This window comes from Schistocerca gregaria, chromosome 6 (assembly GCF_023897955.1).
Source record: "Schistocerca gregaria isolate iqSchGreg1 chromosome 6, iqSchGreg1.2, whole genome shotgun sequence".
NCBI classification, from domain to species: Eukaryota; Metazoa; Arthropoda; class Insecta; order Orthoptera; family Acrididae; genus Schistocerca; species Schistocerca gregaria.
In genome coordinates, this window is record NC_064925.1 from 575820753 (window position 1) to 575848321 (window position 27569).

Consider the following 27569-nt stretch of genomic DNA (forward strand, 5'->3'; position numbering starts at 1 on the left):
TGCAGCCAAATCACGAATGTGTTATCTACAAATCCGTCGAAAGCATTTGTTTTGAGGCGCACAGTTTCCTCAAAGTGTCCATATATACACACATCAAAAAAAGTTTTGCATCACCCCGGTTCCCAGAACTCCTCAAAATAGACGTTTACTTTGCGCCTATTACAGGGAGTGAGTTTGATAACCGATCAGTTCCAGTCATTCCAGAAGGAAGGAGGTACACGGCTCGTGTTGTCTGTAGTTCAACCATGCCTAGACGGTTACTTCGTGCCAGGAAGGGCTGTCAACAAGGGAGGTGTCCAGGCGTCTCGGAGTGAACCAACGCGATGATTTCGGACATGGAGGAGATACAGAGAGACAGGAAATGTCGATGACACACCTCGCTCAGGTTGCCTAAGGGCTACTACTGCAGTGGCCGACCGTTACCTACTGATTATGGCTCGGAGGAACCCTGACAGCAACGTCGCCATGCTGAATAATGCTTTTTGTGCAGCCACAGGACGTCGTGTTACGACTCAAACTATGCGCAATAGGCTGCATGATACGCAACTTCACGCACGACGTCCATGGCGAGGTCCATCTTTGCAACCACGACACCATGCAGCACGGTAAAGATGGCCCCAACAACATGCCCAATGGACAGCTCAGGATTGGCATCACGTTCTCTTCACCGATGAGGGCCGTCCTCTCCCGGTAGGACAAACAGTCCACCGACTGCAGCAAGGTGGAGGTTCCTTATTGTTTTCGGGTGGCATTATGTGGGGCCGACGTACGCCGCTAGTGGTCATGGAAGGCGCCGTAACGGCTGTAAAATACGTGAATGCCATTATCCGACCGACAGTGCAACCATATCGGCAGCAAATTGGTGAGGCTCTCGTCTTCATGGACGACAGTTCGCGCCCCCATCGTGCACATCTTGTAAATGACTTCCTGCTGTGTAACGACATCGTTCGACTAGAGTGGCCAGAATGTTCTCCAGTCATGAACCCTATCGAACATGCTTGGGATAGATTGAAACGCGGCGTGAACCACCAATCACTGTGAGCGGTCTACACCGAATCGCCATTGAGGAGTCGGACAATCTGGACTAACAGTGCGTTGATGAACTTGTGGATAGTATGTCACGACGAATACAGGCAGGCATCAGTGCAAGAGGACGTGCTACTGGGTATCAGAGGTATTGGTGTGTACAGCAATTTGGACCACCAACTCTGAAGGTCTTCCCGGATGGTGGTACAACATGCAGTGTGTGGGTTTAATGAGCAATAAAAACGGTTTCTGTACAGGTTCCGAAACTCTCGGAACCGAGGTGATGCAAAACTTTTTTGATGCGTATAGGTTACCGATGCCCGGAACTAGAGAGGATCCCATGACTGACTTTGTCTATCGGTTTATAGAATTTACCTCCAAATTGAAAATAGGTAATGGTGGTGAGTACTTGTCGAAAGCGTTTCGCGATGTTGCTGTTCAAGTGACATTCAAGTAAAAACGTAGAATTCTCAAGCAGTTCCAATGTCAAGAGAGTCGTATCGTCATTCTGAATAGGAGCTAACCTTCGTCCACTCGTAATCGTATCTCTGCAGGCACTTTCAAATAATCTGTCGAGCTCCTGGCATGGTATCGAAATTTACCCATAGAAGGTCTGAACAGTGTTCCAGGTGTCTGGCTACGACATACATTGTCGAATTTATAGCGTTCACTATCGGACGAAGTGGTTCTCCCACGTTGTGAACGTCAGCAGGCCATAAAGCCTTGGTGGTAGCAGTGCTCATTGGTACATCTTTCTGAGACTACCCCCGTCCGCTTCTGAGTTGCTGAGTAATAAGATAATGTTCCTTGCAGGGTTTGTGAAGGATCCTTTTTCACTTGCTTATAGGCCAGATCCCATAGTACCATCTCAATCTTCTGCTCATAATAGTCCCATTGCATTGCCAGTGTCATCTGCTGGAACGACTGCGTCATAGCATTATAGACTTCCATTCTGCTACTGAGACATTATGCTTCGGCATTTGAGGTTCGCTAAGGACACTGCACGTCTCCCTTCTCATCTCAAAGGGCAGCCCACAGATGCCTTGGTTGGCGCTGCTGATGATTTCGCACTTAGCTTGTATCCAAGGAACTGGAGAAAAACTCAGACCTTTTGACAGCGCCTCGTCCCGTTCCTTACCTATAAAGCTGAAGGTAGTTCTAGAATCACTAGTGTAGACGTTCTGCAGGCAGCCTCCTGAAGTCTATGCAAATTGTTGCAGAGATTCATGATACTTATCCACTTGCAGAGTTCACTGGCTGCGAAGGTGTTTTTGTCTACACTTTTCACGGTGCGAGACGGGAGACTGGATGCAAGGTCCAGGTGGCAAGTGAGAGCATAGTTCGTTCAACTGTAGCTAGTTCTAGCCTATTGGTGCAGATGTATTCCGGCATTAGGACCAAACTAGTTAGCAGTAAATTGCTATTCGTCCTCGTTATGTTGATAGAATGTCATCAATTGATGAACTGGGTATCACCATCTTTTCACATCTATACTGTAACAAACAAGTCTACTGGACATTAATCTGAAAATGACGGGTAGGAACCTTGCAGAATAATGACGCGACAACTCGGCTGATAACCCGGGATGATTTAATCACTGAAGTACGTGCGAAAAGTCTACAGTCGAGGAACTACACCTCTACGGGGAGGAGATCCAATGCTGATTCAGCCGTTCCGCAAGAGCTACGAATTAAGAAGGTAAGACGGCTCAGTCGACGAGTTTCCTATGCGGCAGCTTCAGGCTAACGTCCAGGAGGCTGGTTTCTTACAGCGGTGTTGGGATGATGGGGTGGTGCCCCTGTTCACTTACTTGCATCATCCCATTAACATAACAAGAACAAAACACTTTCTGCAGCGTGCTAGTTTGGACACTTGTGCTGGGACACAGCAGAGTCACAAGGCTAGAAGTGGAAAAACTGTGCGAACTCTGCTCACTTGCCAACTGCAACTTGTATCCAGTCTTTTACATCCAGTCTCTTGCTCTGGACGTAGGTGTGGATGGGCGGAAACACCTTCACTATAAGTGAACTCTGCAAGAGGAGAGCTACTGCAAAATAGTGAAACAAGCACCCTCCAATTCCGGAGGCTCACCTGCAAAACATCGCCGGCCGAGGTGACCGATCGGTTCTAGGCGCTACAGTCTGGAACCGAGCGAACGCTACGATTTCAGGTTTGAATCCTGCCTTGGGCATGGATGTGTGTGATGTCCTTAGGTTAGTCAGGTTTAAGTAGTTCCTAGTTCTAGGGGACTGATGACCTCAGACGTTAAGTCCCATACTGTTCAGAGCCATTTGAACCATTTTTGCAAAACATCAATTTAGCTGGGAAGGAACTGAGCGAAACAACAATATCCCTGCTGTCGAAAGGTCGCAATTTTTTTTCCAGTTCCAACAACATAAACTAAATGTGAGATCATCAGCAGTGCCGAGCAAGCTATCCGTGGGGCCCTCTTGGACCCAGCTAAAGAGGTGAGAGGCGATACCTGGAGGGTCCTTAACAAAGCCAAAATAGTAAAGAGTAACGTCTCAGCGGGTGAACGGTGGACTATACATGCCCTCTGTGAGGGCACTGACACAGTCATCATGGTGGCTGACATAGACAGTGCTACGCTGCTACAGGCACAAGACTGAGATGCTGCTACAGGATCCGGCATGCATGCTAGTGGAGAAAGATGCTACACCAGTTAATACAAGAAACATTAGCTCGGAATGTTGTACCCCAGAGTACAGATACCGCCACGGCTTTGTGGCCTCCCGAACATACAGAAAGAGGTAGTTTCATTATTTCCGATAGTGATCACTTATATTCGCAAACGTATGGCATAGCCAAACATGTGACACATCTATTCGAACCTCTCTTGGATTGCTCTCCACACCACTCCAAGAGCTTGGGACAATGTATGAAAGTGCTTCAAGAGATACGCCTTGAAAAGAGTGAGTTCGTAGTCGGCTTCAGCGTCATGTATCTCTTCACCTGGATACCGTTAGGAGATTACATGTCATTAACTGGGAGTAACTTTGACAGCGAGATAGGGAAACTGTTTTGACACAGAGTCACCACCAAATTTCAGTGTGATGGGAAGCTCTATGAACAGATAGACGGAGTCGCCATGAGAGCACCTCTGTCACCAGGCATCATTAACCAACATATAGACACTAAGAGGAAACAGGTCCCGAAACAGCCTGCCTCAGACCAAGGCCCTCTACATATTGGTCGATGGCACGTTCGTTGTTTGGTAGCATGGTGTAGAAAACATACAGAATTTCTGTGCAACCATAACAGCATACACGACAACATCGCATTCATCATGGAGGTGGAAGAAAACGGATGCCTGACGATCCTAGATATTACGATAATGAAAAAATCTGATGTCACTCTGCAACATTCCATCCACACGAAAAAGTCCTATACAGACCGGTAGCCAATAGCTGCCGCTATCCAGCACAATGCAAATCCGTATTCTCCAAGCCGGTACACAGATCGCGAGCCGTAAGGGACAATGAAACTCTGTCTTCCGAAATACAGCATATGCGCCAAACCTTCGGTAAGAACAGCTGCTTGGAGACACAAGTAAGATGTTGTCTGAAGCCGGTAAAAAAGAGGAACATACAACTCAGAAGAACAATACAAGAGTCCTGCACTCCTTCCGTACACAGGGCCTCCCACAGTCAAGACTGCCGGCGATTAAGAAGAAGCACACTATTAAAACCATTTTCCGCCCAGCAGTTAGAATCAAGGAAATACTTGGGTCAGCCGTAGAGTAACTAGGGCTAGAAACTTCTGGTATCCATGGCGTCAGTTCATAGAGTGGGAGGCAGTATATCGGCCAGACGCAACGATACACCTCGTAATGCTGCTCAGGATGTGTGTGGAGCATTCGCCTCGGTCAAAGGGACAAGTCTGCAGAGGCAGAGTACACCATCAACGAAGGGCACCGGTTTCTTTTGAACGTACTAAGGCACTGTGCCGTGCCAAAGCATTTGAGATTGCCCCGTGAGAGAGGTAGTGGACGTGAGTACGTGAGGACCTGGTTAACCAGGATAGCTGCTACCAACTGAGCTCCGCATGGTATGTGGAATTATTCTGATATGTTAGTGGCGGAGGCACGGGGCGAAATACGCAGGCTACCCCAGTGCTCGATGCATGGATGCACCATCCACCCGGGGCCTTCGTCACTAACGGCCGCTATATCTCTTTCAGAGGCGCGCTTTTGGACCACCGAGTGGTCCTTTGCCACAGGAGTCTGCAGTCATCGCGGGCATGAATAAGTTAATGGCAGATGAACACGACATTTCTTTTGAAGACGACAAGTGGGAAACCCGTCGAAATGTTGCGACAACACGATGATACGACTCAGCTGGTGACCCAAGAAGATCTCACCAGTGAATTTCCCCGAGATAGCCGCAGTCCCGTGACCCGCTTTGCTTTACTAGGCATCGCCATGTTGGATGTGCTATGCCTTTGTTTTTCTCCGCCCTTTCAATTTATTTCCCTGTGTATCGATAAACAATTTGGATGACTCTACTTTATACAAAATTTTCAATGGTTGCCGTAATTTGAAGTTAAATTACTGCAAGAGGTTGCTGGACATGCCTTTTTAATAGTGCACCAATTATTTGCAAGTTACTATACTGTAAAAAACACATGTAAATACTGGGTGTAGCTATGTTTAACGGTAACTACGATTTATAGTTTACTATCGTTAGAGTCAGTATTCTAAGAAAAGGTTGCTTCTGTTGTTGCAGAGGGAATGCAGAAAATATGGTCGTACACAGTGGGATTTAACTGAATCAGCCTTTTGTACATGGGACGTCAGTCCAGTGCGAACCGTTTGTAAAATAGACAGAGGCGCACCCGTTCTCTTCAGGAGACAGTTTCTCGGCTTCGTTGTTGGTATCGTCGACGACATGCAGGTGAGATACGGCCAAAAATATTATTTGTGTGCTGCTTTTAAGATAATACGTTTTCCTTTCCTGCGACTGCAGATACCTAACTTGATACCGGATCGCGAAATCATTTACAATGAAACCAGACACTCCTAATCGTATATCAAGCCACCTACTTTGCTTCTTTGGTAAAAGATGTGTAATGGAGGGCACCAAGATTCTGCATCTGGAAAACCGCAGTACTTTCACATGTCTGACACAAAAACCGGCGAAAGTCATTGTCTCTGGATTTGGTAAATTGTAGCTTGCAATGCAAGACATTTGAAAACTAGGAAATTTTGTCACGCAATAATATGAGGGTTTGCTCCGGAACGTACTCCATCATATTCGGCTAGAAATTTGACGTGGTCTGCAGGAAATTTGTCAGCTCGGAGTCCAGCTATAATAATGTAGTATCCTCCGTTACGATGACGATCAAACCTCAAAAGGTAATTGTTCATTAGTTTAGTACGGCTATTTGATTTAAGGCAGACATAACCTTAATGAAACGGCCCTTCCCGTGTAACTAGGCGGATAATATCCATGGCCAAGTAAACAACCTCTCCCGCTGGTTGTTTGATATCTTGGCTGTAACTCCGCTTAAGTGAGAGGTAAACTGTTATAATTTTAATGAGATGCAATGATTCAGGAGAGGAGTCGTTATTTCACCCTGAAACCAGTTATTGTATGAAGATCTGTGTTGAAAATTTCCTTTCAGAGACAAAAAGTAACCTCCGTCGTCTGCTTTTATTGTTATTATGAGAAAACCTTTCTCAGACGTTATGTCTGGTTAAAAATGGAAAGAGACGCGGACCTTGATCAAGCGCGACTTCCTTTTAACTGTAGGGTATATGTTAAATTGCATTTAGGAGCTTTTGGGTAATTGAACATGTATCAATAATTACAGACTTCTGTAGCTGTATACATACGTTTGGATCTAGCTGTATTGCGTTGATGTACTGACAGATATTGTGTGGTATGAATCCTGTAGTTGATAGTATAATTGGTATAATGTCAACTTTATCCTGATGCCACATGTCCTTGACTTCCTGAGCCAGTTGGATGTATTTTTCAATTTTCTCTCCTGTTTTCTTCTGTATATTTGTTGTATTGGGTATGGATGTTTCGATCAGTTGTGTTAATTTCTTCTTTTTATTGGTGAGTATGATGTCAGGTTTGTAATGTGGTGTTGTTTTATCTATTATAATGGTTCTGCTCCAGTATAATTTGTATTCATAACTCTCCAGTACATTTTGTGGTGCATACTTGTATGTGGGAACGTGTTGTTTTATAAGTTTATGTTGCAAGGCAAGCTGTTGATGTATTGTTTTTGCTACATTGTCATGTCTTCTGGGGTATTCTGAATTTGCTAGTATTATTGTACATCCGCTTGTGATGTGGTCTACTGTTTCTATTTGTTGTTTGAAAAGTCTGCATTTATCTGTTGTGGTATTGAGATATTTAATAATATGCTTACTGTAATATATGGTGTTTATTGTCTGATCATGTATTGAAATCATGAATCCTTCCATCTCACTGTATATATTGCCTTTTCTTAGCCATGTGTTGGATGCGTCTTGATCGATGTGTGGCTGTGTTAGATGATACAGGTACTTGCCATGTAGTGTTTACTTTTTCCAATTTACTTTCTTTGTATCTGTTGATGTTATGTGATCTAAAGGGTTGTAGAAGTGGTTATGAAATTGCAATGGTGTAGCCGATGTATTTATATGAGTGATTGCTTTGTGTATTTTGCTAGTTTCTACCCGTTTTATAAAGAATTTTCTTAAATTGTCTACCTGTCCATAATGTAGGTTTTTAATGTCGATATTTCCCCTTCCTCCTTCCTTTCTGCTTAATGTGAATCTTTCTGTTGCTGAATGTATGTGATGTATTCTATATTTGTGGCACTGTGATCGTGTAAGTGTATTGAGTGCTTCTAGGTCTGTGTTACTCCATTTAACTACTCCAAATGAGTAGGTCAGTATTGGTACAGCATAAGTATTTATAGCTTTTGTCTTGTTTCTTGCAGTCAATTCTGTTTTCAGTATTTTTATTGGTCTTTGTCTATATTTTTCTTTTAGTTCTTCTTTAATATTTGTATTATCTATTCCTATTTTTGTCTGTATCCTAGATATTTATAGGCATCTGTTTTTCCCATTATTTCTATGCAGTCGCTGTGGTTATCCAATATGTAATCTTCTTGTTTAGTGTGTTTTCCCTTGACTATGCTGTTTTTCTTACATTTGTCTGTTCCAAAAGCCATATTTATATCATTGCTGAATATTTCTGTTATCTTCAGTAATTTGTTGAGTTGTTGATTTGTTGCTGCCAGTAGTTTTAGATCATCCATGTACAGCAAATGTGTGATTTTGTGTTGGTATGTTCCAGTAATATTGTATCCATAATTTGTATTGTTTAGCATGTTGGATAGTGGGTTCAGAGCAAGGCAGAACCAGAAAAGACTTAATGAATCTCCTTGGTATATTCCACACTTAATCTGTATTGGCTGTGATGTGATATTATTTGAATTTGTTTGGATATTAAGTGTGGTTTTCCAATTTTTGGTTACTATGTTTAGGAACTGTGTATCAATTTAGGATCTACTTTGTATATTTCCAATATTTGTAGTAACCCTGAGTAGGGTACACTATCAAAAGCTTTTTGGTAATCAAAGTATGCGTAGTGTAGTGACCTTTGTTTAGTTTTAGCTTGATATGTCACCTCTGCATCTATTATCAGTTGCTCTTTACATCCTCATGCTCCTTTGCAGCAGACTTTTTGTTCTTCATTTATAATTTAGTTATGTGTTGTATGTGTCATTAATTTCTGTGTAATGACTGAAGATAATATTTTGTATATTGTTGGTAAGCATGTTATGGGGCGATATTTTGCTGGGTTTGCTGTGTCTGCATCATCTTTAGGTTTCAGATAAGTTATTCCTTGTGTAAGTGTATCAGATACTGTGTATGGGTCTGCAATGTAACTGATAAATAATTTAGTTGGATGTGAATGTCTCGAGGTGAACTTTTTTAGCCAGAAATTTGCTGTTTTATCTTTTCCAGGGGCTTTCCAATTGTGTGAAGAATAAATTGCTCGGGTGACTTCATGTTGCAAAATTATCACTTCAGGCATTTGTGGTATCATCTTGTATGTGTCTGTTTCTGCTTGTATCCACTGTGCATGCCTGTTATGTTGTACCGGGTTTGACCACATGTTGCTCCAGAAATGTTCCATGTCTGTTATGTTTGGTGGGTTGTCTATTTTAATGTGTGTGTTATCTATTGTCTGGTAAAATCTCTTTTAGTTTGTGTTGAATGTTTGGTTTTGTTTCCTTCTATTTTCACTTGTTTTGTATCTTCTAAGTCGTTTGGCCAATGCTTGTAATTTCTGCTTCTTTTCATCTAATTGCTATATCGCTTCTTCTTGTGAGATTTTACCTAACCTTTTTCGTTTTTTGTCTGATATTTCATTTCTTATAAATTGTGTTAACTGTCTGATGTCTTTTCTCAGTTTTTCTATTCTGATCTGTGATCTGTGTTTGCTGGTTTTGTGGGTTTCTTCTGTGTGTTGGTTGGTTCTGATGTCTGACTAGTGTGTATATTTAGTGTAGTGAGTGCTCCTATATAAACCAGTAGCTGTAACTCTTACATAGTTGTGTTTTCATTTATTTTGTTGTGTATGATTGTGTTGATGGTTGTTATTGTTGTTTCGACTTGCAGGTTATTTGGTGGTCTATGCAAGAATGGTATAATGTCTGTATTTGTTTCACTTGAAATTTTTCTTAATATTCGTGTTCTATTTGTGCTTGTTCTAGTGGCTGTCTTAAGATGTTGTTTTCCTCTGATTGTTTAATGGATGCGTGTTGTTCTTTGTTTGTTTGCTCTGGGATGTTTGAGTCCATCACTGTATTTTCTTCTTCTTCTGATTGCACATTATTTTGTTCCAGAGTTATACTTGTTGTTTGATGTTTTATAATTCTGACTGGGGCATCCAGTTATTTTCGATTATTACGCGAATCTGATGAGCTAGTCGTTGTTCTGTTAAAAATTTTAATTCTGGATATCTGGTAATAAATGTTGTGTATACTTGTGATCTGTATCCAGTTGTGTTGGTTCCTAAGTTTGTTGCTTGGTAATAACAGAACATGAGGTGTCGGTTAACTTTTTCTGACCATCTCATCTTCTGTCTTTGTTTCCTTCTAGGGTGGTTGCAGGAAGCATATCCTGCAAAACACCTCTATTTGAATTTAAATCATTTTCCGTGTGGCTAGCAGTGTCGTTACCATTGTGGATGGGCATAGGGTTCAAGCATCGTCCCCGACCATGACAGCGCTTGTCCGAGGCTTCGTCAGTTCTGTTCTGAACCAAATAATCACTCTAAAAGGGGGGGAGGGTTAGCCCTATTAGTGGTCTGTTCTTTTCGTCGCGTTTTACGACTGGAAGAACATACCAGAGGCCTATTCTTTTCCCGGGCCTCCTCAGGGATTATTATTATTATTCATTTGATTAATGCTTTGATTTAGTTATTATTATTAGTGATTCAAGGAATTATTTCTTCAGTATTCAGTTTTTCTAAGAAAAGAGTTTAGGTCTTTGAAATGAATAAATAACCAAACATATCTCACTATACGAAGTTTATGTTCAGGGGATTGCGCATGGCAAACCAGAGACCTGCTGGTGCATGCTGGCTGTAAGCTGCACTCGATGTCTCTCCCGGTCGTTGAACTGCTTGCTGAATCTGTGGGAATCTTAGCCTACGTTAACTACTGCCCAATTCTCCTTTCTATGGAAACCTGTCCATCGAAGTGGATTTGTTTAAACGTCTTTAAATTAATGACCATATAGAGTTTGCAGGTTCGAGCTTCCACAATCCAAAGCAATGTCTCGTAGAGGTGCACAAATATTTGAAAATGTGAAACCATAACACTGACAATAATTTACGCAACACACCTTGTTTATGCTGCCGTGAAAGTCGTTTATTGGCTTGTTATTCTCGCAGAAAATGCCTTTCAATTCAAGATGGCTGTCTCCTAAGCTGTAATACATTCTTCCACACTCATTAAGATCAGAAGATAGAATATATTTGTTCTGAATACTTAACATGGAACCGAAGCTCTCTTAGTTGAAGGAATACAGAGAGCGTCAGCAATGAAGTTGCTTCCTCGCAGTCAGTTACGCTCGAGTACGCTTCAAGCAATATCTTGTTCAACCACGTATTTTCCACTTTCGCCGCGCATATTGACCTCAACGATGAACGTACTCATATTAAATGATTTGTCAATCTGTATATATCGCTCGCATTTCTCCACGGTCGTTCAATCTACATTGAGAAAATTTGCTAATGCTCGCGAATGAATGACTTGAGAGTTCGTGACATAAACAATTTAGACCTTATCACAACTTAAGCTCATAGCACTTGTTGACATTGATTATCGCCATTATCGGCGTATGCACTGTAATGTAATCTGTTGACAAAATTCAATGCCCAGTTCAAATTTATGTGGCCTCATTGCTTGCTATCTTGACTCTGTATTCCTCATAGAGCATGTTACATGAGTGTGTTACTGGGTACATATAGATTAATATTATCCCACCTCATCCAATACCGTTTCCTCAAATTATGCTTAGTGAGTAACTGTGCATGGAGCTCCTTGGCCGGGTATCTTAAAAGATCCACTTGTTCCTTAGTTTCTATTCGCGAAGAAAAATTTTCTTGCAGCTGGAGTGATGCCTGTTGTGAAACTTTTCTCTCTTAATGTGTTCGGCTTCCCCGCACTACATGTAGCTGCTCAGTATATTAAATACATGTCTTCAGTATTCTGAAATGTGTAATTGACTATCTCTGATAACCAATCAGGAGGCAGAAACAGCTTGATGTCCACCGTGGACAAATAACAGATGATTGTACAGAGTCAATCCGAAATGTTTTGAGACTGGATCAATGAAAAAATAGAGAAAAGTAAGATGGTGGTCTCAATGATTCAGGTCTCTGTCTCACCCTACAATAGGACAAAGCACAGAACATTCAAACAACAATGTGAAATTGTCAGCAAAATCCTTTGGAATGTTGTTCAACTGGCCGGTTACAATGGCTTGAATGTCAGTTATGTCGTCAAAGTGTTATCTCCTCACGCAAATTTTTGTACTTTGTCGTTTCGTGGTTGGCTCGTATTGATTACACCAAGTATTGACGACTGTGATGGTTTGTGACAGAAACGAATTGTCCAACTTTTGAATTTCAATCACGTCGCGGCAGGCATCCACACACCGTTGTTTTTGCTTGGGAGTCAAGGTTTGCCAGACGAACGTTGCACAGACTTTTTTCTTCTTCAAAACAATGTGGAGAATGTCTGGAAGACTTGATTTAGAGATGTTGCTCCACTGTGAATAGTGGCAGACAGTAACATACTCTGGTCGCTTGCCCACTACCGCTTGCTCACAAATGACAGCTCGAATTCACCTCTGTTCTTTACGTTACTTCAAGCTGCCTCAGTCACTGAGCTGGCGTCGCTTGAGCGCCAGGAGTAAAGACTCTCTGAACTTTTTGGACAGACGTTGTTAATTATTTTCCGGAGTTGCCCCCAAACGCTGACGCGTCGGACAGTTGTTTCTAATGAAACTCATCAATTTACATACACATATCTCACACACAGAAATTTTTCAATACCTGATACCAACTGAAATGTTAATTTTAGGTCGTTGGTTCCTTATCTCAAGGAACCCAGCTTAGAGCCCATACCGTCTTTCTCTCTAGACTTTAAAGATTGCAACATCTTGCTGGACATACGCTTACAGTCAGCCATGCTGGATTTTCCACTGACTTAAATTTCTTGTCGACCAGGCTATGTGCCCCTTCCGGTAAATCTAACAGTACACGGTGATACATTTATAATATCCGTAAATTAACAATATCCATGACATATGGTGTTTCAGAATTTGGTCGCCCTTTCTGACACTAAATCACATCCATGTCCTATCTTACACAATGCTAACGAACGATACGGCAAACGGGCAGTAGCATGTCTGTGAACACTATGAAGGCTGGTCTATATCTATCATTCTTTCATATATCCTGTTCTCTTACTCCCATCACAAAGGACAGTTCCAGGGAATTGAGACAACTCACACATGCAAATTCCCGTTCTAGGATATGAGTAGATATTATCGACGCTCATTTCAGTTAAATGCTATCCTATAAAACATACTTGAATTTTTTATATCACTGTGTTACGCACAAGACATTTAATATGCTAGAGCAGGTTGTTAAATACGTGGGTACACATGTACCTGAGTTTCTCCTGTGATACTGCTGAAGCCTTGAAACGTTTGGTGAGATAATTTTCGGTCCCGATATTATGTTCATGCTTTTTACTACTTGAAAATTGTCATTTGTTGACAACAACAAGGACATTAACGAACACACATTTTGTGAAACATCTGCCAAAATACCATGATTGTTATGTTTCAGGATGTCTTATAACTAACACCTGATATAATAACAACACCCGCTTCAGTAATCTGAAAGCGCACTTTAAGTTAGTTACAACTAACGCTAGTCTACTCACTTCGCTAATTATAGAAATTAGTTCTAGATTACCACTACTAAATACTGTAAATCAACATAATGTGTATATTATTATAAGAGAACATACACTCTAAGACAAAGAAGATGACGCCCCACGAAGGCATTATCCGAATGGGACAGAAATTAGTAGATGTAATGTACATGTACTAAGAAACAAATTATTACAATTTCAGGAAAATCAGACGATTTGTCCAAGAGAGAGAGATTCAGAAGCTGGCCTAGGAAGGGTTTGGCAAGCATATGAAGACGAGCAGTAGAAACTCTCTCCGTGCGCGGGCGAGTATTGTCTGCTGAAACTGAAGCCCAGGATGCCTCGCCACGAAGGGCAACCGAATGGGGAGTAGTATACAGTCGACGTACGGCTGTGCTGTAACGGTGCCGCATATGACATCCAAAGAGGTCCTGCTATGAAGAGAAGTGCATCCCAGACGAACACCCTCGGCTGTCGCGCCGTACGGCGGGCGACAGTCTGGTTGGTATCCCACCAGTACCCGAGGCATCTCTAGACATATCTTGGGCGGTCATCACGACTCAGTTTAAAGCGGGACTCATCACTGAAGATAAGTCTACTACAGTCAAAGAGGTTCCAGGCAAAATATTCATGACACCATTGCAGAAGGGCTTGTTGGTGTTTTGAGTGAATGTTATTAGTCGGCGCAAGTGCCTCCGTGAGCTCAGCTACCTGTCTATGAGCCGCGCTGCGGTCCCTGAAGCACCGGTTGCAAGTCAGATCGATAATAATGATGAATCCGGGGCTCTGAGCGCTCCTCCGACGACTGCTCGGTCCTCACGTTTTGTCGTCTCTGTAGGTCAACTGCTTCTTTCTTGACGATGTGTTCGGCCGTGGCTCACGCATTCCTGTCAAACTGTAGCATCGCTCCTATTCAAATGTCAAGCGATTCTCAGAGTATTCCAACCGGCTTCTTTGAGCCCAACGACAAGTCCTCTCTCAGATGTCGACATCTGCGTATATTCTCCACGCGCTTGTCTGCGAGGTGTAGGTACTGTCCAGCTAAGTACACGGAATCAAATTCGCAAAGACTTTATGGCCTGGTATCGACATGTCCGCTTTTTACTATCCTTCCCAGTTGCTTTGTGAAATTGCGCTGCAGCGCCACACATTCATCCATCGGCCGCCTAAGTTTAGTTTCCATTTTCCGTCGGTATTTGTATTAATGTCACTTAATTAGCAATTTTGCATAACTATTTCGTGGTGCATTGTTTCTTTGCTGCTATTGAGTGTACTTTGAAGAGAAAAAAGCACTGTTGTCCCTCTCTTTTACTCATCTGTTGTTTCTGTCTACTGCGTCGTACTGCTAATCAAAGTGGTTCTCATCTGCTTCACTGCGGTGCCGTAGCTGCGCTCTCAAGTGATGACTAATTTCCGTTTGACTGATGACTAATTTTTTATTGAATGATTATGTACATACACTGCTGGGTCATATTATTATGACTGACTCCTGCGTATGATCTATAAATTACGCATTGATTACAATGCCACCGGATTTGCATAGATAAAGTAGGTAAAAAATGAGCGACCTATTTCTGTGCACATTTATGTAATTGATAGAACGACTAAAAAACGCCAAGATGATGATAGTATCTGTTTTTGACACAACTGAATCTGCAACCTCTCTTCGTGCCTCTGATGTAGCTCGTCACTATCTGCTTTAGCACGGGTTTGCAGCTCTTTCGGTAGTTGCTGTATTCCGCTCATCCTGTTGTAGATGGTAAATCTGTAAAAAAGATATGTGTTAAGTAATGTACATGTAGTGCCATGTTTGTGGACAGAAATACATTGCTGAGTCACATTCACTAATCACACTATTTGGGTTTATATTCTAATCACCAGATCGCTGAGTGTAGGTAGAGTGTGCCCAAAATAACCTGCCCCATACCTTTACATACAGAATGGTAGGGGAAGAAACAACGGTAGTGGTGGGGGTTGCGCTGTGAGGGACACTGCACGGAAGGGGAGGTGCAGTTCCAAGATGTTACTCCAGGCGGGTGTAGAGATGAATGCACGCAACGGAAAATACTGAACGCGAAAATGAAGACTTGGCACTGTGTGACTACTCCCTGAAGCAGATCTCGGCATCTCTTAATGCTCTTATTATTTCCTCGTTCTTGCTCTTTAACATATACATTACTACAACGTAACTGAACGATTAAGGGAGCTAGTAACTAAAAAATGATAAATGTTGTTTCTGCTTATACATATATTGCAGATTAAAACCCCTTTACATATCACAAACGTTTATATATCAATGTCCAGTGGACATAAAGAGATACAAATGAATTTCATAACTAATATTACTGATCAGTTACCCAAATATGTCCTTTTTATGCCTACGCGATCTAATACAAATAACGCGAGATGGCTGATATCATATAGGTACCAAATACTAGAAGGCGCTACTGTCAATGATGAAAAAAAATGTTCAAATGTGTGTAAAATCTTGTGGGACTTAACTACTAAGGTCACCAGTCCCTAAGCTTACACAATACTTAACCTAAATTATCCTAAGGACAAACACACACACACACACACACACACACACACACCCGTGTCCGAGGGAGGACTGGAACCTCCGCCGGGACCAGCCACACAGTCCATGATTGCAGCGCCTGAGACCGCTCGGCTAATACCGCGCGCGGCCCAAAGACGATCTAAAGTGGCGTGCAACCTCAGTCGAAATAAAGTCACGTGATGACAACTATTTAGCTTTACAGCCCTAATAAGCCGAAGCGATTAGCAACATCCCCGAATTTACTGCGTCTGGTGCGTCGCAGTGATGATTCTTGTACACGTCTGCGACGATGGAATAACTCCAGCCACAAAATAAAAACTCCTTCAAATACTAGGGCGGCAGAAGGTGGTCCTCTGACTAGTACAATCCAATGCCGTTTTCTCCTCTCCGTGTTGTACAGACGTGAAACGTGAACTCCCAGCCACAATGACGAAGTTCCGATAACGTCTCAACATCAGTATAGACAGAAGAAATGCTCTCAGTCACTGAACGCTGCGTACTTAACGACGACTCCCTACTCAGAGTTGAAGTCAAGAATCGTATAAGTTAGAAATATTACAGTGCCTAGCCGATCACTAACTATAAAATCTCCCGAGAGCAAAGACAACAAGTCCATCTGTACCCACAAAAGCTGATACTGAGCGACCGTGAAGCAGGGGTGCCCAAAACGGAAGACACCATTCTCTCCACCACTGGCTTTCGAGTAAAGCTCGGCTCCCCTCCCTTGTAATCGCAGAAGGCGAATCATATTCTCGAAACCACGGAATATTCTCCCTCTCTTGTGAACGCCGACCAACCATAGTTTAGTCTTTTGTCGTCCAGCACAGAAAGTTGACCAAGTAACATTTATTCCCGTTAATTAGGAATTCATACAGTGTTACGCTTCTCAAGAGTGAAAATCATTGGAAATAACCCAGCCTGCGTGATTTCCGAGGTGACGCTTCCACGGTCCTCTCTGTCGTGTCCAAGATTTCACGGTTTCCGAAGTACACTCCTGGAAATGGAAAAAAGAACACATTGACACCGGTGTGTCAGACCCACCATACTTGCTCTGGACACTGCGAGAGGGCTGTACAAGCAATGATCACAGCAAGGCACAGCGGACACACCAGGAACCGCGGTGTTGGCCGTCGAATGGCGCTAGCTGCGCAGCATTTGTGCACCGCCGCCGTCAGTGTCAGCCAGTTTGCCGTGGCATACGGAGCTCCATCGCAGTCTTTAACACTGGTAGCATGCCACGACAGCGTGGACGTGAACCGTATGTGCAGTTGACGGACTTTGAGCGAGGGCGTATAGTGGGCATGCGGGAGGCCGGGTGGACGTACCGCCGAATTGCTCAACACGTGGGGCGTGAGGTCTGCACAGTACATCGATATTGTCGCCAGTGGTCGGCGGAAGGTGCACGTGCCCGTCGACCTGGGACCGGACCGCAGCGACGCACGGATGCACGCCAAGACCGTAGGATCCTACGCAGTGCCGTAGGGGACCGCACCGCCACTTCCCAGCAAATTAGGGACACTGTTGCTCCTGGGGTATCGGCGAGGACCATTCGCAACCGTCTCCATGAAGCTGGGCTACGGTCCCGCACACCGTTAGGCCGTCTTCCGCTCACGCCCCAACATCGTGCAGCCCGCCTCCAGTGGTGTCGCGACAGGCGTGAATGGAGGGACGAATGGAGACGTGTCGTCTTCAGCGATGAGAGTCGCTTCTGCCTTGGTGCCAATGATGGTCGTATGCTTGTTTGGCGCCGTGCAGGTGAGCGCCACAATCAGGACTGCTTACGACCGAGGTAAACAGGGCTAACACCCGGCATCATGGTGTGGGAGCGATCTCCTAGACTGGCCGTACACCTCTGGTGATCGTCGAGGGGACACTGAATAGTACACGGTACATCCAAACCGTCATCGAACCCATCGTTCTACCATTCCTAGACCGGCAAGGGAACTTGCTGTTCCAACAGGACAATGCACGTCCGCATGTATCCCGTGCCACCCAACGTGTTCTAGAAGGTGTAAGTCATCTACCCTGGCCAGCAAGATCTCCGGATCTGCCCCCATTGAGCATGTTTGGGACTGGATGAAGCGTCATCTCACGCGGTCTGCACGTCCAGCACGAACGCTGGTCCAACTGAGGCGCCAGGTGGAAATGGCATGGCAAGCCGTTCCACAGGACTACATCCAGCATCTCTACGATCGTCTCAATGGGAGAATAGCAGCCTGCATTGGTGCGAAAGGTTGATATACACTGTACTAGTGCCGACATTGTGCATGCTCTGTTGTCTGTGTCGATGTTCCTGTGGTTCTGTCAGTGTGATCATGTGATGTATCTGACCCCAGGAATGTGTCAATAAAGTTTCCCCTTCCTGGGACAATGAATTCACGGTGTTCTTATTTCAATTTCCAGGAGTGTATTATCCGGTTACCCTTCCGGCCTCGCTACAACACCGGCTGCCACCGTTCTATTGTGCTTCTGCACTCAGGTGCCCCGACCATCAGTCTTGGACTATTTCCTGTGTTAAGCAGGACCAACACACCTGTGTCGGCTTTTCCACCCAGGGCCTGACATATGCCTGACGATTTGTTTCCACCGGCGTCCCGACCTCTTCTAATGTAAGCAATTATCCATTACGCCGTTTTGATAATAAAGACAGTTCATCACCTTTCATGCAATACGCGTTAACAACTATTTACAACGTGTACGTGACAATGTCAGTATTCTTCAAATATTCGTATATACAATGTAATCCTATCAAATGATACCCAATTCCAACTGTAAAGCACAGTTAAGTATGTAGATGGATCCTTGCAATGTACGAAATTATAGCTACCTTACACGGTTGAACAACGGAAGCATACTCACTAGCACAACTTATAAGCTACACGTAGCGAGGCTAAAAAAGATCATATTAACGGGTTATTCTAGTACGAGCAGTTATACGACCAGTCAGTAGTGAGTGGCAGGAGTACCGAACAAGATCCCTTTCCTCCCAGTCAACCGGAAAAGGAAACCGGTGCAACAACTGAGAGGCCACTGTTAACGGATGATGTACACAGCTCAGTAGGCGTCAGTAGACCAAGGCGGCTACCCTTCGCAGCAAAGGGCTACATTCGCCTAGATGTGAGAAAGAGAATTCGCTTCTGCTAGTATGGCAATTCATTTTTTGCGTGTGTGGAATTAGAGAGCAAGACGAAACCTGAGACAGCTTGCGAACCATTCAGAACCAGATTTAAAGTCCATCATTAACAGTCATTTTGAGACAGGGTAGCTAACAACGAACACGGAAGTGTGGTAACCGTAGAAAGCAGATGACTCATTTTAAGGACTTCATACAATGCTACAAACTGGCCATTGTTATTACAGCACGTGTGCCGTATGACCCACACTCTCTTCTGATCACTGCCGGCACAGGTCCATGTCGCCGAGTGCACTGCTGGCCACTAAAACTGCTGTTCTAGGGAGACGAAATGGTTAAATTTATAGGTGATCTAAGGCTGTAAGGGGTCCGAAATACAGAACACTGAGCGGCCGCTTCTAACAGAGACAATGTCTCTAGCCTGGTTGGCCATCAAGTTGATCTAAGCCTTGGTGAATAATACGTGCACGACATTACATGCTTCTTGATCCTGCTGCCACCTCAAGGGAGTTGCAACCATGATCTCCGTACCTGTAGTCCATGATCCTACAGGCGTCGTCGCACTTTGCCTGTGAATACTTGTCTTGTTGCATACAAGTTCATTCCCTGGCTCAAGGAAAGGCCGGAAGAACAAGGTGTCTCTCCTCACGGGCGCTTGCTGCGTGAGGCCGTTTAAATGCTGAGTACGGTCCTTTTTATCCCACCAGTTCCATATCTGCTCAACAGCCGCGGGATCCTGACGGAAGAAGTAACAATGATATACAGTAGTCTAAACAGCCCACGAACCTTCTGCTGCCGAATCCTAACAATACTGGCATACATTTCTCCTTCTTACAAGAGACATAACACAACATTATAACAAACGAACAACATTCAAGTGCAATTTCTGAATGAGACACCAGCTACATGCACATTACTCCTATCTACTTCATGCGGTTGCTTGAAATGCTAATATTCGTTTGGGTTGGTAACGTCAGGCAGGAGGAAGTTCCTGGCTAGAAGGAAGTTATGGAGGGCGAGAGTTTTTGTAATCTACATCTACATGACTACTCTGCAATTCACATTTAAGTGCTTGGCAGAGGGTTCATCGAACCACAATCATACTATCTCTCTACTATTCCACTCCCGAACAGCGAGCGGGAAAAAGGAACACCTAAACCTTTCTGTTCGAGCTCTGATTTCTCGTATTTTATTTTGATGATCATTCCTACCTATGTAGGTTGGACCCAACAAAATATTTTCGCACTCGGAAGAGAAAGTTGGTGACTGAAATTTCGTAAAAAGGTCGCGCCGCGACGAAAAACGTCTATGCTGTAATGACTTCCATCGAAACTCGTGTATCATATCTGCCACACTCTCTCCCCTATAACGTGATAATACAAAACGAGCTGCCCTTTTTTGCACCCTTTTGATGTCCTCCGTCAATCCCACCTGGTAAGGATCCCACACCGCGCAGCAATATTCTAACAGAGGACGAACGAGTGTAGTGTAAGCTGTCTCTTTAGTGGACTTGTTGCATCTTCTAAGTGTCCTGCCAATGAAACGCAACCTTTGGCTCGCCTTCCCGACAATATTATCTATGTGATCCTTCCAACTGAAGTTGTTCGTAATTTTTTATACCCAGGTACTTAGTTGAATTGACAGCCTTGAGAATTGTACTATTTATCGAGTAATCGAATTCCAACGGATTTCTTTTGGAACTCATGTGGATCATCTCACACTTTTCGTTATTTAGCGTCAACTGCCACCTGACACACCATACAGCAACCTTTTCTAAATCGCTTTGCAACTGATACTGGTCTTCGGATGACCTTACTAGACGGTAAATTACAGCATCATCTGCGAACAGTCTAAGAGAACTGCTCAGATTGTCACCCAGGTCATTTATGTAGATCAGGAACAGCAGAGGTCCCAGGACGCTTCCCTGGGGAATACCTGATATCACTTCAGTTTTACTCGATGATTTGCCGTCTATTACTACGAACTGCGACCTTCCTGACAGGAAATCACGAATCCAGTCGCACAACTGAGACGATACCCCATAGCTCCGCAGCTTGATTAGAAGTCGCTTGTGAGGAACTGTGTCAAAAGCTTTCCGGAAATCTAGAAATACGGAATCAACTTGAGATCCCCTGTCGATAGCGGCCATTACTTCGTGCGAATAAAGAGCTAGCTGCGTTGCACAAGAGCGATGTTTTCTGAAGCCATGCTGATTACGTGTCAATAGATCGTTCCCTTCGAGGTGATTCATAATGTTTGAATACAGTATAGGCTCCAAAACCCTACTGCAAATCGACGTCAATGATATAGGTCTGTAGTTAAATGGATTACTCCTACTACCCTTCTTGAACACTGGTGCGACCTGCGCAATTTTCCGATCTGTAGGTACAGATCTATCGGTGAGCGAGCGGTTGTATATGAGTGCTAAGTAGGGAGCTATAGTATCAGCGTAATCTGAAAGGAACCTAATCGGTATACAATCTGGACCTGAAGACTTGCCCGTGTCAAGCGATCTGAGTTGCTTCGCAACCCCTAAGGTATCTACTTCTAAGAAACTCATGCTAGCAGATGTTCGTGTTTCAGATTCTGGAATATTCCATTCGTCTTCCCTGGTGAAGGAATTTCGGAAAACTGCGTTCAATAACTTCGCTTTAGCGGCACAGTCGTCGATAACAGTACCATCGGCACTGCGCAGCGAAGGTATTGACTGCGTCTTGCCGTAATGACGGACTTGATCGTGGACACTCTCGAGAAAAAATTTGCCACGATAAAAGTCAGGTCAGATGAAAATGGTGGGTCCTCAGGTAACCAAGTCAGAATTTGATGGGGGTCGGTGTTCCCAATTTTTCTTTTCTTGACCGAGTGCCCTGTCCACACAACGTACATGGTAATCCCGCGGCCGTCGTACTGTTCTGCTCCACGCTACTGCTCGCTTGCCTGATATTATCTATCGAAATATGCAAGCGAATAAGGGGAGCCACTCAACGTTAAAACACAACACTGTTCGACTTCTGGTATGAACAACTATATTCTGTGACGATTAAAGGAAAATCGCCGGTTGCACTCTTTACATTCTTATTCGGAAGTGTTATCCCAATTAATGGATGATTAACAGTCCACACAATATCATTTACACGAGCGTACGCGTAACCGACACGACGCGAGTGATTGTTGATGATGCGGAAGCCGAATGATCGAACGAAAGTTCTCACGCTCGTCCCACATACAGATACCTGGTAGTAGCCCTCCTTGTCTCTAGTAATGATACAACAGTGTTCGCAAAGTTAATTTTTCAGTTCTCAGTTTTCACTTGTACGAGCGTGCGCGTAATGGTCGCGGAGCGGCTGATTGTTGATGATGCGGAAACGCGATGATCGAACGCACGTTCTCACGCTCGCTACAAGACACTGGCACTTGGCTGCACTCTTTTGTGGTAACTAATTTCTACTGATTCACATTTCTTCATTCTTGGAGACCGAACACGGCGTGGATGACTGATGCTATGCGACACGCAACGAGAGGAAACATAAGTACTTTATCGACAGCACTGCTCATTTTTTCATTACTTCTCGACGCACTTTCCTCCGAATCACTTCCATATTTCATCCCTTTACTGTAACAACACTTGTAGCAACACTTCAACCTGAATGCCAAACAATCCTCTCACATGCAGAGCTACACACTACACAACATAACAGTACCGTGTCCCGCACTCGACGCTCTGACGCGGCTGCCCGCAAAGATACTCCACAACATACCAGCGACATGAGAATACGCTTACAGAGGTGTCAATTTGCGAAAAGTCTATTCGAGAAAATTTGCATACGAGTAGTTAGTGTGACGAGAGGAAATGTCTGTGGGATGCTAAATGGAGATTCCATCATTAGGAACCTTTTTGTCTGAAGGGTAAATGACTTAGAAGAAGCTTTATTGGGGTGACATTGTTTAGGCATAAAGTAACGGGAGAAAGGTTTTCAGTAATTATTAGTTTGGGTACTTGTCAAAAGGGGAGTTCCCTAGTTGGCATACTTTCTCATAATGGAATTAGATATTTGGTGGAGAGGGGAAGAGTTAGAAGGCAGGGGATGAAGGATCTGTAATGTTTACTCGAGAGATACACTGGCTGACGTTAAAGTTTTTAGATAGTGTAATTGTTGGGAAGAGGTCTAAGGATTTCCAGGAGATGACGTTGTGGTTTGATTTTCTGAACACCTTTTTTTGGATCAAGAAAATTTCGCATGGAGGGTTCTTAAGAAAGGATGGAGGAGGCAGGGAGTCTGTTAATGAAGGTAATTTTCAGTGATGTGTGTGTCAGAAGTGCGGTAGACAAAGGTAAAGTATTCAGTGGTTTCAGGAATAGGTAAATTTGCAATGCGGTATTATTAGTTGGGGAAATAGTAAGAGTATGGAGTGATGAATTGGGTGAAGTTGTTGGAGAAATGGAGTTGTTACTTTGATGTGTGAAGCAGTATAGGGTAAGCTGATGTTAGAGAGAGATTAATGGGGAGAAGATAACTGGTAAGAGGCGGACGGATAATAAGTTGATGGATGGGGAAGTTGCTAGTTGAGAGGATGTTACATTATGAAGTAAATTATGGAGTGGCGTGAAGCTGTCAGGCACAGACAAAGATATGGGTGAAAGTATATGGTTTCTCGCAGGGTGAAGTTTCAGGTAGAAAGTCGTTGGTGGTCAGAAATGGTCGATCTGGTGAAGTTATCAGAAGTTTGGGGTTTAAGACTCAGCAGTAGCCTTTAAAATTGCAATTCTTGTCTTGCTGCAAACAGACTCATTTCCTGACTCTTGTTATGTGACGAGGCTGTATGATCCTGCAGTGCAAAGTAAACCCCACGTCTGTACACTCAGGCGCTAGTCGCGTGGGGCCATTGAGACCTTGTATGGCGCAGAGCATGGCCCTCTGCATCGTAGCACCATTATTCCCGTGAGAATCGTGGCATCACGTCCACGAGCATTAACATCACGGAATGACAATAAACTTCAGTCTCCATTATCAACGGAATCAGCACATTTGTGTGAGGGCGATTTATTGGTAAATTGTCTAATATAAATTTTCAATAAATTAGTTATTAGCAGAGGAATTTTACAAGATTTATAGGTTGAGGGAAGTAATCAGATGACGGAATTTGTTGTGTGACTGATTTTAGCACACTGACGCAAATAGTTTGTAATGAGTGTATTGTCAGGTGAGAAGTTCTTAGAGAGAAAGTTTTTGTAGGATGAAATTATCGGTTCTTAGAGGAAACTTTTAGAAGGAGCTTCGCAGAAACAGATGTCACTGGGCTGTTGCTTTGGAATGAATCGTTAATGGACGGAATTCCCATGTGGATGATGTCAGAGGCACTGCCTGTATGGATATCTATCTCGCTTAATTGATGTAATTTCCTAACTCTTGGTATGTGAGGGAACTGTGCGACTGTGCACCACAAGCAAACAATACGTCTAATCCTGAAAGGTAGTTGGCGATGAATGATGTCAGTAGAATGAAGCTGCCGGTGGAGAGACAATCAGAGGAGTGCATTCGCAGCTGGTATGTTGTTAGCTGTTCTGGTGAAGTTTTCGGGGGGGGGGGGGGGGGGGGGGGAATTAGGTTAGAAGAATGTATCGGCAAAAAAGCGAAGTGATCAGCGGAGGACAGATATGATGGGTGACAGACAGTTAATACAACAAACACAACACTGTTTGCCCAGATGATTATGAATTACCGGTAGTACCGTCGTGTTATTCAGTAACAATAAAAATAGGAGAAAAATGCTCCAATCGGAGCACAAAAAAGGCGGATATGCTCCTCTTTGCTACAAGACTCTGACTGAAAAGTGGGGGTACTAGCTGCCTCATTCAACCTTCCATAGCATCTTTAAAAAATTTTGCAAAAATATTGGCATGCGAACATACACTGATCAGAAAAAAACTTTATACCACCTGCTTAATAACTCGTTTGTCCAACTATGGAGCGAAATATGTCAGTGATTCTGCTTATCATAGATCCGACAGTTTGTTGATATGTTTGTGGAGGTATGTGGCATTAGATGTCTACGCACGGGCCCTGTAATTTGCGTAAAATACGGGCCACTGATTTGCGTACACCATGATGACGCCTGATAGTGACCCAGATGCGTTCCATAGGATTTACATCAGGCGAATTTGGCGTCCGAGACATCAACGTCAGTTCACTATCACGATCCTCAAACCACTGTAGCATGGTTCTGGCTCCGAGACACGGACAGTTTTACTGCTGAAAAATGATATCGCCGTCGGGGAAGGCATCAAGCATGAAGGAATGCTGGTGGTTCGAAGCTTTCCACGTGTCCCAGATCCCATGAAAGTGCAGGAGAATGTCCCCATAGCATAATACTGCTCCCACCAGCTTTCGTCCGTGGCGCGCTACACGTTCCGAGCCGCTGTTCACCTTGACGATGATGTTTGTGGAGACGCCCATCGATCTAACGTAGCAAAAACGTGATTCATCCAAGAGCCGACACGTTTCCATTGATCAAAGGCCGAATTCTGATGGTCCCGTGCCCACTGCTGCCATAATTGACGATGCCGTTGGGTCAACATGTGACCAAGGAGGCGTAGTCTACTGTGTATCTCCATGTTCAACTACGTACGATGTTCTCCAAAACACTTGTGCGTGCATACGGAGCAGGCAAGACTCTGCACCGCACGTTCTGTGAAGAGTCGTGGACGTCCATTCATTTAGCGTCTAGTGGTAATTTCACTGGTCTTCTACCTCTTTTCGTAGATGCTCACAACAATAGGAAATGAACATTCACCAGCTTCACCGTTTTCGAGATATTCGTTCAAAGTCAATGTGTAATAGTAGTCCGCCCTTCGTCAAAGTCGCCTATCTCAATGGATTTCCCCATTTGCTGCTCATATCAGCGGTAGGTTGATACCCCGTCCGTGTCTGCTCCGCTTACATACTTTTGTTACCACGACACCTGCCCACAATGCTACGAGCCCCCAGAGGCTCAGCATTCATTTGCTGAGTACGGGGTTGGCGACCCCGGGGTCCTGAGCTGGGGACTGGTAAGTGCCGCCAGTCTCCTGTCAGCACAACCCCCGGACACGCTTCAGCGACCACCGTATGGCGCGGCGGTGGAATGTCGTGTGCTGTGGGAAATGGTTAACTTGGCTTGACCGCCTGGATTGCGAGGAAGGTCAACCTCTATAAAAAACCCTCAATCTTACGGTGTGCTGCGCGCCAAAAGATCCATGGCTGTTGGGGTGGAACAGTCGGAAGCGGGCAACCTCTGGGGCACCTGCCGCACCCCAGTCGTATAAGGCTTACTCAGGCACTCGGAGCTCTGTCTGAGCGGACCTTTAGTTCCCTAGCAGCTCGTGGGACCGCAATGGACCCTTCGGCCTCTACTTTTCCCCTACCAGTGGATTGGGTGGGCCACTGGTACGAAAACACACCCCATCGGAAAAGCGACTTCGTGCTGCGAGTCCTCCAGCGCCTGGTGTTACTAGAGATTTATCAGACTGTTGTAACAGAGCACACGCTGATAACCAGAATGTGTTTTTGATTGTCAAACGGAAGGAGGGTAGCTTTGAGAGGGTTTCTCCCTTTTACATCCACAAGGGTCTTGAGGGAATTGCCGGAACGCTGAATCTGTGAAGCGATTGTGCAATGGGACTCTGTTCGTTGAGACTTCTAGTTCCCGTCAAGTCACTTCTCTTCGGAAAGCAACCTGTCTCGGCGAGTACGCTATCGAGACCGAGCTCCACTCCAATTCGAACTATAGTAAGGGTGTTGTGACATGTAGGGACTTGGTGGATATCCCCAAAGACGAGTTGAAATTTGAGTGGGCTGACGAAGATATTGTTGAAGTGCGGCATATTATGAAACGAATCGATGGGGGCCTAGTCAAATCCAACTCGTTTATTCACACGTTCAGTTGCCTGAGACTCCCAGAGCATGTTAAAGTGGGTTTCTTACGTTTGCCAGTATGGCCATGATTCCCCAAACCAATGCGCTGTGTTAAATGTCAGCACTTTGGGCATACTACGTTGGGGTGCAATGGGATAGCCACTTGTGGTAAATGTGGACAGCCTGCCCATGAAGAAGCCGATTGCTCATCGCCTGTGAAGTGCGTGAATTGATCTGGGAGTCACCCTGTCTGGAGCTGGGTCTGCCCCATCTATCTCGAGGAATGGAAGATACAGGAGATGAAAACATCTAAGCGCATCCCCTATGGTGAGGCCAAGAAGCTCTTTAAGGCCATGCAGTCTCCTGTGTTTACAACATCTTTTGCTTGCGCTCTGCAGAAACCGATGCAGTTGGCCACTGTTGCTACACAAACGGTGGTTGTTAGTGTCAGAAATAATACTTGCGTTTGCAGTGC

At 44.2% G+C, this 27569-nt stretch overlaps 1 protein-coding gene across 1 annotated transcript in view; it reads left to right on the top strand.

Moving 5' to 3' along the window:
• LOC126278580 (uncharacterized) overlaps positions 1–27569 on the top strand; it is a 281516-nt gene that overhangs the window by 241060 nt on the left and 12887 nt on the right. Inside the window, exon 6 of the mRNA XM_049978789.1 lies at positions 5772–5939. Coding sequence (XP_049834746.1) covers positions 5772–5939 — 168 coding nt within the window. The remainder of the gene's footprint in view (positions 1–5771; positions 5940–27569) is intronic.